The 17,678-nt window shown below is 35.6% G+C and overlaps 1 protein-coding gene across 5 annotated transcripts in view; it reads left to right on the plus strand.

The window, feature by feature from the left end:
• The first annotated feature begins 460 nt into the window (after nucleotides 1-460).
• Nucleotides 461-17,678, plus strand: part of LOC127411443 (transcriptional-regulating factor 1-like) — a 23,450-nt gene continuing 6,232 nt past the window's right edge. Inside the window, exons 1-11 of one of the 5 annotated variants that reach the window (XM_051647012.1) lie at nucleotides 462-692; nucleotides 1,448-1,491; nucleotides 1,588-1,647; nucleotides 4,994-5,055; nucleotides 10,490-11,985; nucleotides 12,072-12,118; nucleotides 13,224-13,371; nucleotides 13,785-13,991; nucleotides 15,122-15,416; nucleotides 17,372-17,426; nucleotides 17,541-17,678. The exon at nucleotides 17,541-17,678 is cut by the window's right edge and continues 2 nt beyond it. In XM_051647012.1, coding sequence (XP_051502972.1) covers nucleotides 10,672-11,985; nucleotides 12,072-12,118; nucleotides 13,224-13,371; nucleotides 13,785-13,991; nucleotides 15,122-15,416; nucleotides 17,372-17,426; nucleotides 17,541-17,678 — 2,204 coding nt within the window. In that variant the 5' untranslated portion in view covers nucleotides 462-692; nucleotides 1,448-1,491; nucleotides 1,588-1,647; nucleotides 4,994-5,055; nucleotides 10,490-10,671. Of the gene's footprint in view, nucleotides 1,648-4,993; nucleotides 5,056-10,489; nucleotides 11,986-12,071; nucleotides 12,119-13,223; nucleotides 13,372-13,784; nucleotides 13,992-15,121; nucleotides 15,417-17,371; nucleotides 17,427-17,540 lie in introns of all 5 variants that reach the window. The other 4 variants (XM_051647013.1, XM_051647011.1, XM_051647014.1 and 1 more) reach the window with 4 other exon arrangements.

The following is a 17,678-nucleotide window of genomic DNA, read 5'->3' on the forward strand; positions in this document are numbered from 1 at the left end:
ATTAATTTAGATTTTTTTATGGTTTATTATTATTACATTATTTGATTTATTATAACTATTAATAAAATAGATATGATTATTATATATTATTATTATTAGTTGTTATTTATGATTATTAACAAAATGATTGTGATAATATTTATGCAAATGATAACAACATGTTTGGATCCGGTTCAAACAACAACACAGACAATGCTGGCAACATTGAATCACCTTGGTGAAACATTTACATTTTAATAATAACAGCTCACAATGTTGACTATGATTCTAACATATGTTGAACCACAGTTATGTAGAACCAGCCTAAAGAACTGCAAGAGCAAAACTTGTTAGATGGAAAGCAGTTCGGTATGAGTGTTATAATCAGATAAAAAGTGAGTGAGTCTTAGTGAAACTGTGTTTAGAGGATGTTGTTGATGCGGAAGTGTGTTTAATTTACAGCAGAGGGCACTACTGTATGCTGCCTGTGGACCTGTCCACGATATTACTGTTTTACAGCTTTTATGTAATGGTTTTAAAGTAATGAACTCTTAAGTGCAAACCAAAACAAGTTGTGGGATCTAATGGCAGTGTGTGGGTCATGTGATCAGCAGATGAGGTTTACTGTAATAACATCCTTCAGAGGAAAGATGATGGATGAACTTCTATGTTTATTCAGTGCTTCATGAAATCATGTTTCACTTTCTAAAAAGGTATGTAAATATTTTTTTGAAAGCATTACATTAATTCACAGCAGTTTTGTACTATTATTAAACCTCAGTGGTCTCAAAAGCTTTTTTAAAGACTATATTTAATAATGTTTGCAAGTGTAAATTGAAATTCTGATGGGAATCATTACCACACCATTTGATTAAATATACTCTCAGTGATCACATGTTGATATAAATCTCTCTCAACCTTAATTTAAATATTTTTTCAAATGTTTGCTTAGTGTTTCGTAGGAATGTCCTGATAATTTGGCATATTATTACACTATCAGTATAGAATACTCTGTCTAGAGGAAAGATTATACAAATAATGTATCGCTTCCTTTAGTTTTCTGTTATTATCGAATAGCCTGTATATTTGTTTTGCAGCAGATAGTATTGCTGAATTGCTGATGACAACAACATGTTTCAGTTACAGTAACAGGTGCAACTATGATCAGATAAAATGATGAAGATGTTAGGTTCTATTTCTGTATTTTCCATAACATTGCACAACCAAGTACAAGTGTTACATTATTTCATAAGTGAAAAGTTCATCTTTGAATATGTTTTACTTTTAAATTAGGCGTATTGTGGACTTTTTGTGCCAAAAAGTTTGGTATTACATGATCATCGTAATCACAATACACATATATCCCTAAATAATGCACTTTTATAGGGATAGCATTTTTATTTCATACAATGAACGTGAATGGTGACTGAGACTGGCATACTGCTTACATCTTTTGTGTTTTATGTAGGAAATAAAGTCATGCAGGTCTGGAGTAACATGAGGGATTTACTGGTGACAGAATCTGTACATTTTTGGGTGAACAATCCTTTAATGATCTGAGTGTATTTGATTGTTTAATCATATGTGATGTATGTTTTTTCTCTTTAGCTTTCCTGCTATGGAGATTAATGGTGATGCATGATTTCTACTCACTGAACATCAACACAAGTAAGAAAGCATCCCAAAATTGAATGTCACATATACTTTGTTTGACTGTGCTTCGAGGGTATATAGCTAATTCAATAATAGTCACAAAACCACTCAATATTCGTAGAAATTACGAAACACTTGATCGTTTTTATATCTTATCATTATTTACAATGAAACTGCTGATGGCAGCAAATCTGTGCCAGTATGCTTTCACCACAAGCAGAAATGTTGACCTTTTCAAAATGTGCAAGCGTCGAATTGTGGCTAAGCTGAAAATACGTTAATGTGCAATGTTTACATTTAATTACATTAAAAAGATAGAAATGTATGCACTTGATTCAATGCATTGCAGTGTCATGGTTCTCAACTGGTGGGTCGTGACCTAAAAATGAATTTGAGGGCTTTTCTGACAGCAGGGAAAAATCAATGCTAAATGCAAATGATAAAGTGCAGTGCGGCTGGGAAATGTAACATGTTAATTTCTGCGATTAATAGATGACTTTTTAACGTCACAAAAATTAATGCAATTAATGCAGTGTCCGTTTTTGTCACTTCCTGAAACTTTGCTAATATTTTGGCCCACATTCCTGTGGCTAAAATTGGCATATCTATAAATTTCCAGGAGGTGCACGCTCGACTCGACTGCGCATCCTATCACAGAAACAGTGCACGCTTATTCATTACGCGTGAGGTATAATAAACACAGGAGCGGATTTACTGTATGAAGAATGGAGACTTCACCCGCAAGGGGTGAACAAGGTGTGGGAGAGATACGGGTATGTCTTTGCATCACCCAAAAAAATGCACACTCACTGTCATCTGAACCAGTTGAAAGCAAAACCACATGAGAAAGACCCAGCATGTGCACGATAGAGACTGTACGGCAACCAGAGAAAATAATAGTTTTTAGATTTTAAATTTCAGCAAATTAAACTTCTGCATTCAATATGTTTTATATCTGTATGTGTAGTATCTAACAATGCATTGGCAATGTACACTTAAGTTTCTCTTGCCAATAAAGTTTGATATGAATTGAATCTGCCCATTTGATCCTATTATTTAAAAAGCCCACTGGAAAACGGCCAACTTTAAATAATGGCAGTCCATTGATTTTATGGCATGTAAACATATACTTTTATCGAAGATTTATACCTGTAAAAATGTGTCCACAAAAAATGGAACATTTTAATATTTACATGTTTAAATAATTAAAGGAATTTTCTGAGTTCAATATAAGTTAAGCTCAATCGACAGCATTTGAGGCATAGATTTGTTTACCACAAAAATTAATTTCCACTCGTCTGTCCTTTTCTTTAAAAAAAATCCAAAATTGAGGTTACCGCGAGGCACTTACAATGGAAGTGATTAGGGCCAATTTTGGGGTGTTTAAAGGGAAAAATGTGACGTTTTTAATTTGATAAAAGCACTTACATTAATTCTATTAAAACTCATGTATTATTTGAGCTGTAAAGTTGTTTAAATCACAATTTTTACAATAATTTTAGTGTTTGTTGACGTTACATTGTCATGGCAAAAAAGTTGTAAAATTGTCTATAACTTTACACAGAAAAGGTTAATAAGCAATTTTATCACACTAAAATCATGTTTACATGTATATTGTTTATGTCTTGTGGCTATATTATTTGAAAAGTGAGTATTTTAAAGTGTACTGATCGGCTCCGTTCACATCCATTGTAAGTGCCTCACTGTAACCTCAAGTTTTATTTTATATAAAAAAAAGGAGCAGCGAGTCCAAATTTATGCCACAAATGCTGTTGATCGAGCAAAACTTGTATTGAACCCGGAATATTCCTTTAAAATAAATGATGACTAAGCAATTTCTTGCAAGTTCATTGAGACAAGTATGAAGTAATTATATTTATGATTATAATTTAATGTTTGTTTTAATGCACTACATGTACCATGATTAATCACGATTAATCACAGAAAACTGTGCGATTAATTTAAATAAAAATACCGATTCACAGCCCTAAAATGCACCTATCTGTGAATGGAAAGGAAAACAAAATAAATAGGCTTATCAACTCTTAATCAACTAACTTAACTATCTAGTGATGATGTCAAAGGTCAAGGGTCCAATCAAATTCTTCGGTATTTTGGTGCAAATTCATCTATCACATAAAAATAAAAATAATAGCCAATTACGAATATACAAGTTTTGATCCAGTATTTGTTCCACGGGTTAGGCCATTAAATGAGCTGTTATGCATTTCATGGAAATATACTGGGTCACTGACATATAAGTGATAAAAATTAGCAATCTTTTAAAAATATAGTTTATGTGTCAAGTTCGTAGAAATGTGTCCATGTTAGTTTCATACATTTTTGAAAAACATTTATACAATTTTCTAAACAAATATACATAAATAAATAAAATAAATTGTTTAATGGCTTTAAAATATGAAGTGGTGCAACCATCAAGTGAAAGGCTTGAAATACTTTCCTTGCACCTTGAACACACGTGAGTGTACTGAAATTAATCTTAAAGTAACTTTTTATTATTATTATTATTATTATTCAAATATCGGGAATTTTTGACTCACGAATATCAAGAGGTTTTCTTAGGGTTATTCCACATGACCCGAGAAAAAAAGTGCCTTTTCATAAAAATATCAAAATAACTGATATACAAAATAAATCAATATCATTATCAATATCATCAATTACATTTATATCAAAAAGACTGTGAACTCAGAAATTGAAAACATGTCCATCATAGTTGAGGTGTATTCAAGTAATAGTTTTTTGGCAATTGCATTTTTAAATTTTTTTTAATAATTAGATAGACCCCACAAATCACATCAATGATTCTAATATGTTTCAGTGTTTGAATTTAAGGATATTTCTGTTCACATTTTGTATGGTTAATAATTGTGGTACTATGTTGGGTCCCTACGTGATTTTCTATTGTCATTATGGAATTTGTAGAGTGGTTGTACAAGTTTTAATGTAGATTTGCATGCAACATTTAACTTTGAACAGTACTATTGCTGTAAAGTGTATTTAACCAGTAGTTTCTCCAGTGTACAGATGAGGCCAAAAAAATAATTTAAAAAAAATGCTTGAAACAATTAATAGCAGGTCGAGAAAATAGCTTGTGGTTATGTCCAGGAAGCATCACGGCTTAAAGAAAAAGATTACATTTCCTGAACTATTTTGAACCCTCTCACACCTTCAGACATCGCTTTTGCTATAAGAGGACATAAGACAAATTCATTAATCAGCAAACTAAACTAAATTCCCTTTGCACACTTCACAAATGCTTTTAAGTCATGGACTTTTTATCTGCTGTGTGTCGATTGTTGATTTTTTGTTGATTTGGCAATTCAATGCTTCGTCATAGGTCATTTTGAGAAGGCAACCATCACTAAAAAAGTGGCTTGTGGACATTGAGAAACTAAAGAGGTAAGAACTATCATTTGTCACTATCGGTGAGGAGGTTTTTTGATTTGCAGTGGAGAAGACTGCATCTTTTAAAAATGGCAAAAGACTACATCTAAACCTTAACATTGATGAACAATTTGCTTTTAAGAAGAAGCTTTTATTCTGTCACACATTATACATTTTTGCATATGTACAGTGGAATTATTTTTCACTAAGCTGGGGTCAGAGTGCAGGGTCAGCCATGATACAGCACCCCTGGAGCAGATAGGGTCAAGGGCCTTGCTGAAGGGCCTTGCTCAAGGGCCCAACAGTGGCACCTTGGTGATGGCTTGAACCCCCAACCATCTGGTCAGTAACCCAGAGCCTTAACCGCTGAGCTACCTCTGCCCTGCATGCTTTTAATGACATTTAAGTATACTGTACTTTTTGTGATAACATTTAACAACCATAACAGTGGTCGCAGTCAGTGCATGCTGTCTCACGAATACTTGCATCCACTAATCTCAGCGAGGTTGCAGATTTGTGTCAAAAGCTGGGATTGCTTTATAAGTACAGTCAAAAGAAGACTCAATCATGGAGTTTACTCTAGTCCAAGGGTCGGCAACCTTTTTGACATGGAGTGCCATTTTTTAGTTTCCTGGTCAATGACTGTTTCTATTTTGCATTTTTCTAATTTGTTAGTTTATTTTTCATTACAAATGTTATTAAACAGTTTGGGTGAAACTTTTGTCCAAAACCCGATGATTATGATATAATCATGATCCTGCATGTGAATTTTCAGAGCATCTAAAGTGCTTTAATGAAAGAAAACCTGTCCTTTGTGTTATGAGTTAACAAAGTTAATGTCACAAATTTGCTTATTTGATTACTGGTCATGAAATTGTGTGGAATCTTAAATATTTCTCATATTATGTCACTGTAATCATTTAATCACTAGCACACAAGCAGCAGCGAGAGAGGAGCAGGCTATTTTACTTATATGACATTTTTCGCACCTGCATTGCAGTCTACATCTTGATGTAGCGTGTTTTCATCAGATGAATGGGAGGCTAAACAATATTAAAGTGTGATGAGACTCATGCTGCGCGTGCAAGCCATTCACGCATCACGAGCCGATCAACTATTTAGCCCTTTTCTGTGAATCGCACCTGCAGAATCCTAAAATTATTTCCATGTTTATTTTATAATTTGAATCGTTTAATGTAATTTTGAATGTCCATGGTTTAAGGAGGGTGTACCTGTATGCTGGGTTGGAAATCTCAAGGATTAATAGTGGTGTTTTCCTTATTGCATTACATGTTGTTCTGAAAGCAAAAAGAAACAAATGAAACACTGAATGTAGGCTGTCATCTGCGCAGCCTGATCAAAGCAAAGCGGGTGCGTTTACTCGTGCGATTAACCGAAAGCGAAGCGCTGCCGGCTCGTGATGCGTGAATGCCTTGCACGCGCTGCATGAGTCTGTTGGGTTACTGCAGTCTCGTCACATTTTAACTTTTTGTTTATCCTCCCATTCAACACATGAAAACACTCTGCGTGATCACGAGGAAGGATTACATCAAGATGTAGATTGGAATACAGGTGCGGAATTTATATAAATAAAATAGTCTACTCCTCTCTTGCCGTTGCTGGCGTGCCAATGCTGGCACACGTGCCATAGGTTGCCGACCCCTGCTCTAGTCAAACATGGAACAGAGTCGGGATGTTTGCTGTGGCATTGCTGTTGTAAATCAAACCACATTTGCATAAGTAAACACATCTACAGTGTTTTAACAGTTAACTGTATTATTGTGACGTGTGAGTGTAAGCTGGGTTTACCTCAGAAGTGCATAAAGTTCAAAGCTGCCACTAACTGGTAAATAAAACTTGAAGTTGAGATGCAGCTGAAAAAGAAACTCAACAACATGTGAGTTGAGATGTTTTAACAAATAACAGGCCACACCGAAGAAAAAAACAAAAACAAAACATGCACGTAACAGTTGAAATTTTAATTGTAATCAAGTGAACACACAAATTACTCTAATGTGATTCTTATAAATTTAATAACATCATAATTATATTATATTATTTTTAATGCAGAGGTAAGGGTGAATGTATTTTAAAGCAGATAAAGTGTAAATCACATGCAACTTTGAATTACAATAATAACATGGACTTATGTTATTATTAACATTAGCCATTTATGTTAATGTACATTTTATGTTAATTTTGTCAGAAGAAAGACAATTTACAGGAATAACAAGTTCCATACAGGATTATTTATTTATTGTATTAAAAAAATAAAAAATAAAAAATGTAGCTCCTATTTCTCCCCAATTTGGAATACCCAGTTCCCAATGCGCCCTAAGTCCTCGTGGTGGCGTAGTGACTCGCCTCAATCCAGGTGGTGGAGGACAAATCTCAGTTGCCTCCGCGTCTGAGACCGTCAATCTGTGCATTTTATCACGTGACTTGTTGTGCACGACACCGCGGAGACTCACAGCATGTGGAGGCTCGTGCCACTCTCCATGATCCACGCACAATTTACCACACGCCCCACTGAGTGTGAAAACCACTAATCGTGACCACGAGGAGGTTACCCCATGTGACTCTACCCTCTCTAGCAACCGGGCCCATTTGGTTGCTTAGGAGACCTGGCTGGAGTCACTCAGCACACCCTGAATTTGAACTCACGACTCCAGGGGTGGAAGTCAGCGTCAATACTCACTAAGCTACCCAGGCCCCCCATACAGTATTATTGTTATTACAAATCTAATAGATTAATTTTATCATTATCATCATCATATATTTAAGCATATTACTGAAACAACGATGTATTAACAGGACTTAAAGTAAAGAATAAAAAATATATTATCAAAGTAAATATAATATTTTCAGCCACATAGAAATAACATAATCCTTAACTGCTGTAAGAATAACTGTCTAAAATGAACTGTGTGAACTATTAACCGTTCAATATCAGATACCATCTTAATGTGACACTTAGCTTAATGTGTTGCACCAATCAGCAGAGAGGTAGATAAATACTACTGTTGCTGTTTTGTCTGTGTTTACATGTTTCGCAACTAATTATAGAAAGATTTTTTTTTTAGTTTGTTCCATTTTTTCTTTCAGTTTTGTTTGTCTGTATACATGCATAGTTAATTTTAAGTGTATTTCAAAAGTTCTAGCAGTCAGCTTGTTCCACTAACTGGTCAGTGTTGGGCGAGTTCACACACTCAGTAAATAGACTAACGTGAAGATGGAAACTTTCTAAACCACAGAGCGCACTACAGCTTTTGACACTCAGATGCTGTTAATCTGATTCAGAGTTAAACAGATGATCTGTTTTCACAGTTGATCAACAGACACAAACATATTGGCCTCTCTCAAAGCCTGTACAAGCAAAAGTATTCACATACATTTATATATTTGTGCACTGTGTTTTTTTAAGAGTTTAAAACCTAAAAAAAGTGTTTAAGATTCTAAGGAGTCTAGGATTAGTAAACCTTTAGGGGTAGGAAAAAACGTTTTGCAAATTACTATACATACTAAGTGAAATTTTTAATAATTTAATAGTTTTGCTATGAGAGTTATTCAACTCTCACAAGGGAGCTGTTTCCAGTAGCAGCTTTGAGTTTGTGAAAATAAAATGTTTCTATGCCATTTTTGTAGAACAACATATTTTAAAAAAACCTCTTAGATACAGATCAAACTGCCAGTCTATGTTCAAAGGCAGATCATGTGACAGGAAGTGATAAGATTCATACTCTAGATTCAGATTGAGTCATGGTGTGAATTTACTGTACCAACTGTGGGTGGAAAAATAAGATATTATTAGTTTGCTATAAGGTCAGATCCCTTTTTGTATGAAGGAGAGACTAAATGAATCTCAGATATGAATTAGACTTTATAAATAAATTAGTTACGATGCTTTTGGAAAACGGTCTGTAAATCTAAGATGATACGTACAATAATTTTTACGATCTATTTAGGCTTTTAAAAAAACATGTATATCTACCATGATTTTCAAGAACTTCATTTATGTTGCTTTGGGAAACGGTCTATAATTCCAAGATGATTTGTATAATCGTTTTTACAATCAACTTAGGCTTTAAAAAAACTTTTAGATCTACAATGATTTTTAAGTACTAAAGTTACGTTCTTTTAGGAAATGGTCTGCAATTGTAAGATGATTTGGATGATTTTCAAGTACTACTTAAGTTACGTTGCTTTGGGGAACAGTCTGTAATTCTAAGATGATTCAAACAGTCATTTCTATGATCTATTTAGGCTTAAAAAAAATCGTAGATGTAAGACGATTTTGAAGTTCTACTTAAGTTGCGATGCTTTTGGGAAATGGTCCATAATTCTAAGATGATTCGTATGATCACTTCTACAATCTACTAAGGCTTTTAGAAAAAGAAAAAAAAAAACGTTTTTCAAGTACTACTTAAGTTAACTTTGGGGTAATGGTCTACAATTCTAAAATGATACGTATGATCATTTCTATTATCTACTTATGCTTAAAAAAAAGAGCACTCATAGATCTATGACAATTTTCGAATACTACTCAAGTTACAATGCTTTTAGGAAACGGCCCGTAATCCTAAAGTGATTCGTATAATGGTTTTTATGATCTACTTAAGCTTAAAAAAGAGCACTTGTTGATCGATGACGTTTTTCATGTACTAAGTTACGATGCTTTTGAGAAACGGTCTGTAATTCTCAGATGATTTGTATGGTTTCTACAATCTACTTGAGGCGCAGTCACATACTTTTGAAGGGCGAAATTCCACAAGGTGAAGAAAGACTAGGCAGACATTGAGCACGTGTTAAATAAGGAACAAAATACTTCCAAGCAGCCTCTTTTTATGCTGCATTTTATACTCTGGGAGACTGAAGTTAAAAAGGAACTCGCCACTAAAAAGATATCCTTGTCCATTGTGAATGTTCAGTGTAGCTGTGTACATGTGATTTCACCTGACAAAGTTCACCAAACTTGAACTCCAAGTGAAATCCGTCAGGGGAAATCCTTCACCACTGGAAGTCCATCGAACGAAACGCACGACAGCGCAGATTCCCACTGAAATTATTGTATTTCGCCTGCTGAATTTTGCCATGTAAAGGTATGTGTGGCATGCGTTTAGGCATTTAAAAAAGAGCACTTGTAGATCTATGATGATTTTCAAGTTATTCTTAAGCTACAATGCTTTTGGGAAAAGTCCCCTAATTCTAAGATGATATGTACAATTCTTTCTAAGTTCAGCACTCTTATCTACAACCATTTTCAAGCACTAATGAAGTTACGATTATTTTAGGAAACAGTCCTTAATTCTGTGACCATTTGTATGATAATTTCTACAGTTTACTTACTATGCTTTTGGGAAACACAATCCTGGTCTTATTTTAAACAAAATAATTCTACAAATGTAGAAACTGAATAACATTTATTCCATTTCTCTTTTTGTTTTTAAAGAATGACCTATTATTGAAATTCACAAAGAGCTGAACCTGTGAAGACAACAATTTGTTGCACCTTGCAGAGTCTGCCAAAACAACGAATGATGAAAAAGTTTCATGACATTCAAACCACCATTTAATCGCATCCCCTTAAATCATTAGTTTAACAGTGAATTGTGGCACTTTAATCTTTCAAAAATGACTGAAAATATGTATGAGGCAAACCAGTTCACTAACCATACCAACGGAACCTATTTGTTGGGTACGCCTCACTATGGTGTACCTAACATAAACTCAATTCAGTCATCTCCAATGTCCCCACGTCTCAACCACGAGCAATTAGCATCTCCTGTCACACCAGGAAATGAACATTCTCCAATGCTTGACATGCCAGGCAGTGCTGTGACTTGGGATTATAATCAGTTTGGAAGGCCTGCCCCCTCATCATGGGGTTCCTCCTCTCAGGACGAACTGTCTGAGACCTCTGGTTCCTCTCAAATCTATCCTTATAACTCTACATTGACTTCCAAATACAATGAAAATGCTCAATATCCTCAAATGTTGGATTCATTCTCAAAGGCCTTTCCAACAAAGAACCTTTACCTTTTCTTTGGTGACAGTAACAGTACAGTTGAAAAGAACTCAGAAAATAATCACATTTCAGGGGATTTGCAGTTACCTCAAAGAGAAACCTTTTCAAATGGGATGGATAGACAACCCTTGGAGTCTCCTATTTTTAATCCAATGGCCACTGAAGCTCAAACACATTCAATATGTGATCATTCAGGGTTCCGTCCACCAGACAGCCCAATGCATGGTCTTTACCAAAACCACCAGCAGTTTAATTATGCGTACCAGCAACACAAACCAAAAGTAACCAACTTGGAGCAGGTCAACAGGGGTCTCCATGAGCCACAAAGCCCTTGGCATCATCAGCACGGCTATCAAGTCCATCAAAGTCATCTAATGTCGTATCCAATGGCCTTGAATCAACAACAACAGCTTAATTTACAACATAGAGGAACGTTTGCATGTAAAACTCATCTAAACTCTCAGGAGGACCATGATTCTTCTCAATCACCAACGTATGGCCACAACCAAGACTTTAAGACTCCAGAGCAGCAGACTTTGCAAGATAGTCATAGCTTGAACCTTCTATCTCCACATTATCAGGACCTGCAACACAGTCACGTAATTTCCCATGAAAACGGTCCTTACCAACACCAGCAGCCTCAGGGCCACTTCCAATCAGTTTCTCTAAAGCAAAGCAGCATGTTTGATGATGGTCATTTGGCGTCGTTTGACAAACACTCCTCTGCACCCAACACACCAGTTTATTCTAGTCCCCAAGAAGATGGCCAGTCTGGTTTAAACTTCCCCAGTAGGAATGAAGATCTTTGCAGTCCACATTATCAGAGCAAGCATTCAGGGGGCAGTAAAGGCGTTCCACAGACGACTATAAGGGGAGATATTTTTACTCATCTAACCTCGCATACACCTCACTGGCCACAGGTATCGTGTTTTTTACTTTGATACTTTATTATTGACTATCTGGTTATGCACTTTGGGCTTCTAATAAATATATTTTGTCCTTGCAGGCAACTTCACCCGATACTCATGCTGAAGGCATTTCACCACATTACAGGTTTGACAATCAGAATTACTTATATACTGCTACCTATTTCAGTAGTTGATGCTTAACTCTTTTTTTTTTTTTTTTTTGTTAACCTCCTGTGGTATTGAATAATGGCACCTCCTTTTGGTATTCATGGTCATTTTTGACTGGAAGGGTCTGATGTGTGACCCTTTTTTTTTTTTCTTTCTTTTTTATGATAATGATGATGATGATGATTAAAAAAACAATAATAATAATCTTCTCTAAAGAACAATACAATTATGCATTTCTTTTGGAATTTTATGCTATTATGATCTTATTTATATGTAAACTTCTAAATGTTCCCATTAGTTTGCATATACAAATAAGCAAATAATAAAAAAACCAAGTCATAATCTACACTTCTATAAGTTAAAACATGAAGGAAAATATGAGAATGACATAAATTGGAGGCAGATTGCTGCCATCTGATGAACAAAATATAAATAACATGACTTTAAAACCATGTCATGCTAGTAACTGTATGACTGTAGCTACCTACTGTGTAGTCTGATGGCTTGTTGTAACCTAATTTTATATTTTATCACAAGATATGCATTTGGATATATATTTAGACATTATTAAACTATTATTTAAATGGAAACCATTTTTATTAAATTGGGAAAATGTATTTAAGTCAAAAATGACCGAATACCATAGGAGGGTTAAATCAACAGCAAGGTTTTAGTTTAAAATTTAGACCAACTTATAAGGGAAGGTGTATAGAATGTGCATATTTAAGAATAATAGTTTGTGCTGTGGCTATTTAATAAGTAAATAATTAATTAATTAACTTGAACAAAAATTACACTGAATATAAACTAATAAAACTACAAAACACCCTATTTTATATGAGTCAATATATAGTGATAAAAAGCAGCAATTAACTCAATATTTCTCTTCCTAAAAGAACCCAGTGACTTCTGGCTTCCCTCTAAGGCTGTGCAGGAGCTGAAGTGAATTAGCAAATCATTAATGAGAACTAGTTTCACATTAACATTTACCATCCATACGAACCGACTCACTTAAAATGAATTGGAGTTCCCAATGCTAAATATAAGTGCATCATTTATTGGAAGGCTGTGTTTGGTGTTAGGGCCGAAACTGGGCTGATGAGTGGGGAGAGATCACACACTAAGATGACTTGCACCGTCTGTCAGAGGGAATTCAAGAGTCTTCCAGCCCTGAACGGCCACATGCGCTCCCACAAAGGATGCAGAACACATCAGTCATCTCTCAAAATGGTAAGAGCCACAAGATTTCATCTTAAAGGGATAGTTCACCCAAAAAAGGAACATTCTGTCAAGATTTACTCACCCTCATGGGATCACAAAAGGAGATGTTAGGTAAAATCCTCACACTACTTTTTATAATAAAACAAAAACATAGCGACCAGGGGTTGTCAAACTCTTCAAAGAACAAAAAACACCATAAAAGTACAAAAAAAAAAAAGCAGTCAATATGACAATGCACTATATTCTGAAGAACAGACCAAAACTGCATTGAAAATACTCCCCTTCATCATAGCTCTTGAATTTAATTTGTGCTTCAGTTAAACTGACCATATCACAATCAAAAATGTTCATCTTTGGGTGAACTATCCCTTTAATGGAAAACTGTTGTCTTAAGTATACTGATTTTTTTACATTTCTTTTAGCAGAGAAATGGACAGATTCATCTGTCTAGCGAGGTTTCTCAAATCAACCCCATCATCTTACCGGTGTCTGTTCCGGTAAAGGATTGCCTAGTCAACTCCAAACTTACTCTCAGTCCGCAGTGTCACCAGAAAGAAGATGACCCAAATGCCTTAATTAAGTCTTGTGCACAGCCACCCCTCCCTTCTGTGCAAAACCAACCTTCCTGTGTGAGTTTTTGACATTCGTATAGGGATTTTTATCCACTGTTTGGACAATTAAACGAGCTTTAATGTTGAGATCTTGAAACATCACTTCAGCATTCTAAGGATTTACTGTATATGGTTTGCAGCATCTGAGGGCAAAACTTGATTTATGTTACATAAATCTAACAAATCTTTTTTTTTGCATTGCATTGTTTTAAATCTTAAAGACCCCCTGAAGTCAAAATTGGAGTTTAGTCAAAACATTTTTGTCTGATAAAATGCAAGAAGAATGAAAATGCCCCTCCCCATAATGCCACCAGACTAGAGCGCAACAGTCAGGTTCGGGAATTAAAAATCCCATTCATTTTCTCCATAGATGGACTTATTATTAACAATACATTAGAAACCTTTAAAGACAGACCAACTGTGAGCTTCAAGGTTGTTAATCGATGGTATATGCCTCTGTATATCATTATTTATATTTTCTAGAAATAGTGTTTAATAGCAGAATTCCTGTTGAAGAAATACACTACCCATGGTCCTTAAGAGATCCACCAGTGAGTCGCGGTGAATAAAGCACACCAAAAAAGCTCTGCAGCGACCGCCCATTCCCATGATGATCAGTGGATGATGCAATCCAGTCGCTCTCCTTACACTCGAACTATTTACATTAGCAAATCTCAAAATATGTTGCAAATAAATCATAATATATTGTGCCTATACTTATAATCAACAACTTTAAGTCAATAGTTTTATATTTTTCCATAGTTTTTAATGAGATTACATCATTCGCAATGCTTTGTGGGTTTGTAGTTCATTCCCTCATTAAATATGTTAAGTACACAGTCTTGTACCTTTGTCTTTTTGTCTTATTTTTAAACTGGGTTTTAAACACTTTTTTCCTTCAAATCAGTTTGTACTGTTGTGCAGAGGGGATGAGTAAATACTATTCTAACCTGTCCTCTCATATATGTCCTGTTCTAACTTCTTCTTGCAATAGGAAATACGGCAACACAGCAGAGAAAACTTCGCTCGTAAAGCGATTTCATAGGGTCTTTAACTACTACCCCTCAAAGTCCAGTTTGATTTGTGATGGTTATGTTTTCAGATTGGTTCTACGTTGATAACTCCATTTACTCACAAATCCATTCTAGATAAAGAGATCAGTGTTGGATGAAGAACGTGTACCAAAGCAGGAGAAGAAAAGGTACCGTTACTGTCTGGTTCCTTTAATAATTCCTCCACTCAGCGGCGGTCAGGCGTCCAGAGGTGCTGTGCTCTTCCGGAGTCAGCTGCGGTCAGCGAGCAGCACGGGAGATGAAGTGCCCTACACCCCTCCACCCATGCTCAGCCCTGTACGCCCCGGGTCAGGCCTCTTCACTGCAGTCAATGGAAGGGGCAAGATTGGGAGGGCAGAGTCTGCCATAAATGTGTTCCCCTCTCCAGCTAGTAAGTGTTAATTTTTTCGATTTTATTCATTGGGTCTATATAAATTATAGACCATTAGTGACGTGTTTACAGTTTTTGAAAGGTAACATTTCTGTTATTGTATATTGCTAGTATTAGTGGTGTTTGCTAAGGTACTGCTGCTCATACTTCAGATCAGAGACTTAAACAAACCGTGGGCCTAAGTATTAAAGTTTGGTGCGTAACCAATCCGACTTTTACTTTTCTCAGCAATCTGACATGCAATGTTTTCCTGATGGATGATAAATGGGCAAAAAAAAACAACAACAAAAAAACCCCCAGACTTACATCGAAGGAAGAGTCCAAGTGAAATTTACAGTAGGGACCAAAATGTCACAGAGACTTAGGGGTTGGCTATTTTTAAGCAACAAACTACAATACCCTAGCAACCAAATAGGAATGCACTAAAACCACTCTGAACACATTAAGTCAAGTGTACACTACAAGACTTGCAGTTGGCACTCTACAACTCAAAGTCTTGTTTTCCATCATGCTGGTGCGCACACAACAGGACTGATCGCAGACTGGGTGCATCAACCGCACGACCATTCGCCTCCGACTGTACAGATGCGTTTTGGGTGATCCGGTAACAAGTGTACAAGCGAGACACATCACCGTTACACCTGGTCGTCTCATTTGACCACTTGTTTTTGGATTTAGAGGGGAGACTCTCCGATTTCATGAGGACATACATAAATCATTACGTCTGTGTATTACTAAATGATAATAAATTGCAAAAAAGTAAAAGAAGAGAAAGAGAGTGCTAAAAACCGGCACACAGTTTCTCTTAGTTATAAGCAAAATCTTATAATTATAATGGCGCTTATCTGCACCATTTGCCAAGAAAAAAAAAAAAAAAAAACAGCTGAAAATTATAAAATCGACACGGGCAGGGAGATGTGGGTGATGTTTTATTTCCTAATTATTGTTTGTCTCCTCGTACACAATACCTTTCTCTCCTTGTGCTCTTTCTATATTTCTTTGGCTGTGGCTCATTGACGGTCTCTCGCTCGTCGGGACGGTGCACACACTTGATGACAAGACGTCTAGATATCTAGCTGTTTTGAAATCTGTCGTAGCATCTGCGACTTGACGGGGCATGTCACAGGAGTGCGCACATTACTGGACCGTAATGTCAGCATTACTGAACCGTAATCAAAACTTTGATGTTTTGAGTCGCGACTGGTCTGGACTTCTCGTGGCAGACCAGTCGCCGACTCAAAACATCAAAGGAGATGAGCTTGAGTCGTGTAGTGTCCACTCGGCATTAGCAACCAATCACCACTCACATTTTCTATTTCATTCTATTAGTATTTCATTTTAAATTAGTTTCTGCACCAAGAGAAATTCCTTTTAGGTGAGTAAAATTTAGAGGTTTAGATATAATTAATTTTATCTGCTTATAAGTGCTTGTTATAGAGCACAACAGTGCCCGCCCACTTTTTCAGCCATCTTGGTTCTGGAAGTATTTTTCCAATTAATTTTCTCCATAAGAATTTCATAAAATCCTTCATAAAAGAGTTCTAAGCCAAGAACCAAGTCAACCAGCTCCGAAGTGAATCACAACATTACAAACTTTGACATGAAGCAAAAAAAAAAAGTATTTGAAAATTTGAGAAAAAGACAAAAGGTACACAGTGACATATTCAAATAAAAAACAATGGAAAAATATAAAACTATTGATTTAAAGTTGTTGATTATAAGTACAGTATATAAACAATATATTTTGATTTCATTGCAAATATTCATATATAAATATTTAAGTTTGAGAGTGTAAGGAGAGCGATTTGATTGCGTTATTCACAGTGTAGGTCTGTCTTTAAAGGTTTATAGTTATTATTAAAAAAAAGTTATTGAGAAAATGAATGGGATGTCTGTAAACAGTGGCACATCACATTTGCTTTTCTCTAATTAGCATATGCATTTATAACTAACAGGTGATATGGACGGCTTTGCGGTGACTTCAGCGGACAAAGAAATGAATGTAAAACCGTAAGCATTTGTTCTGTTTTATAATCACAACAACAACATTAGCTACAAATGCCATTTGTTATTCACTGTATATCATCTGCTGGTCAGTCAATGCAATTTGCACTGTTAATGCAGTCGGATAAATATTGGCAAAGAATTTCAAGCCAACATCCCGGAAATGAAGAGTCAGTCCATTACAGAGAAAGATACCCATAATGCTGTTCTTTTATGGATGCCCACTGAAGACCTGGAGAACACAGACAACCAGCAGAA

Source organism: Myxocyprinus asiaticus, chromosome 20 (assembly GCF_019703515.2).
Source record: "Myxocyprinus asiaticus isolate MX2 ecotype Aquarium Trade chromosome 20, UBuf_Myxa_2, whole genome shotgun sequence".
Taxonomy (NCBI): domain Eukaryota; kingdom Metazoa; phylum Chordata; class Actinopteri; order Cypriniformes; family Catostomidae; genus Myxocyprinus; species Myxocyprinus asiaticus.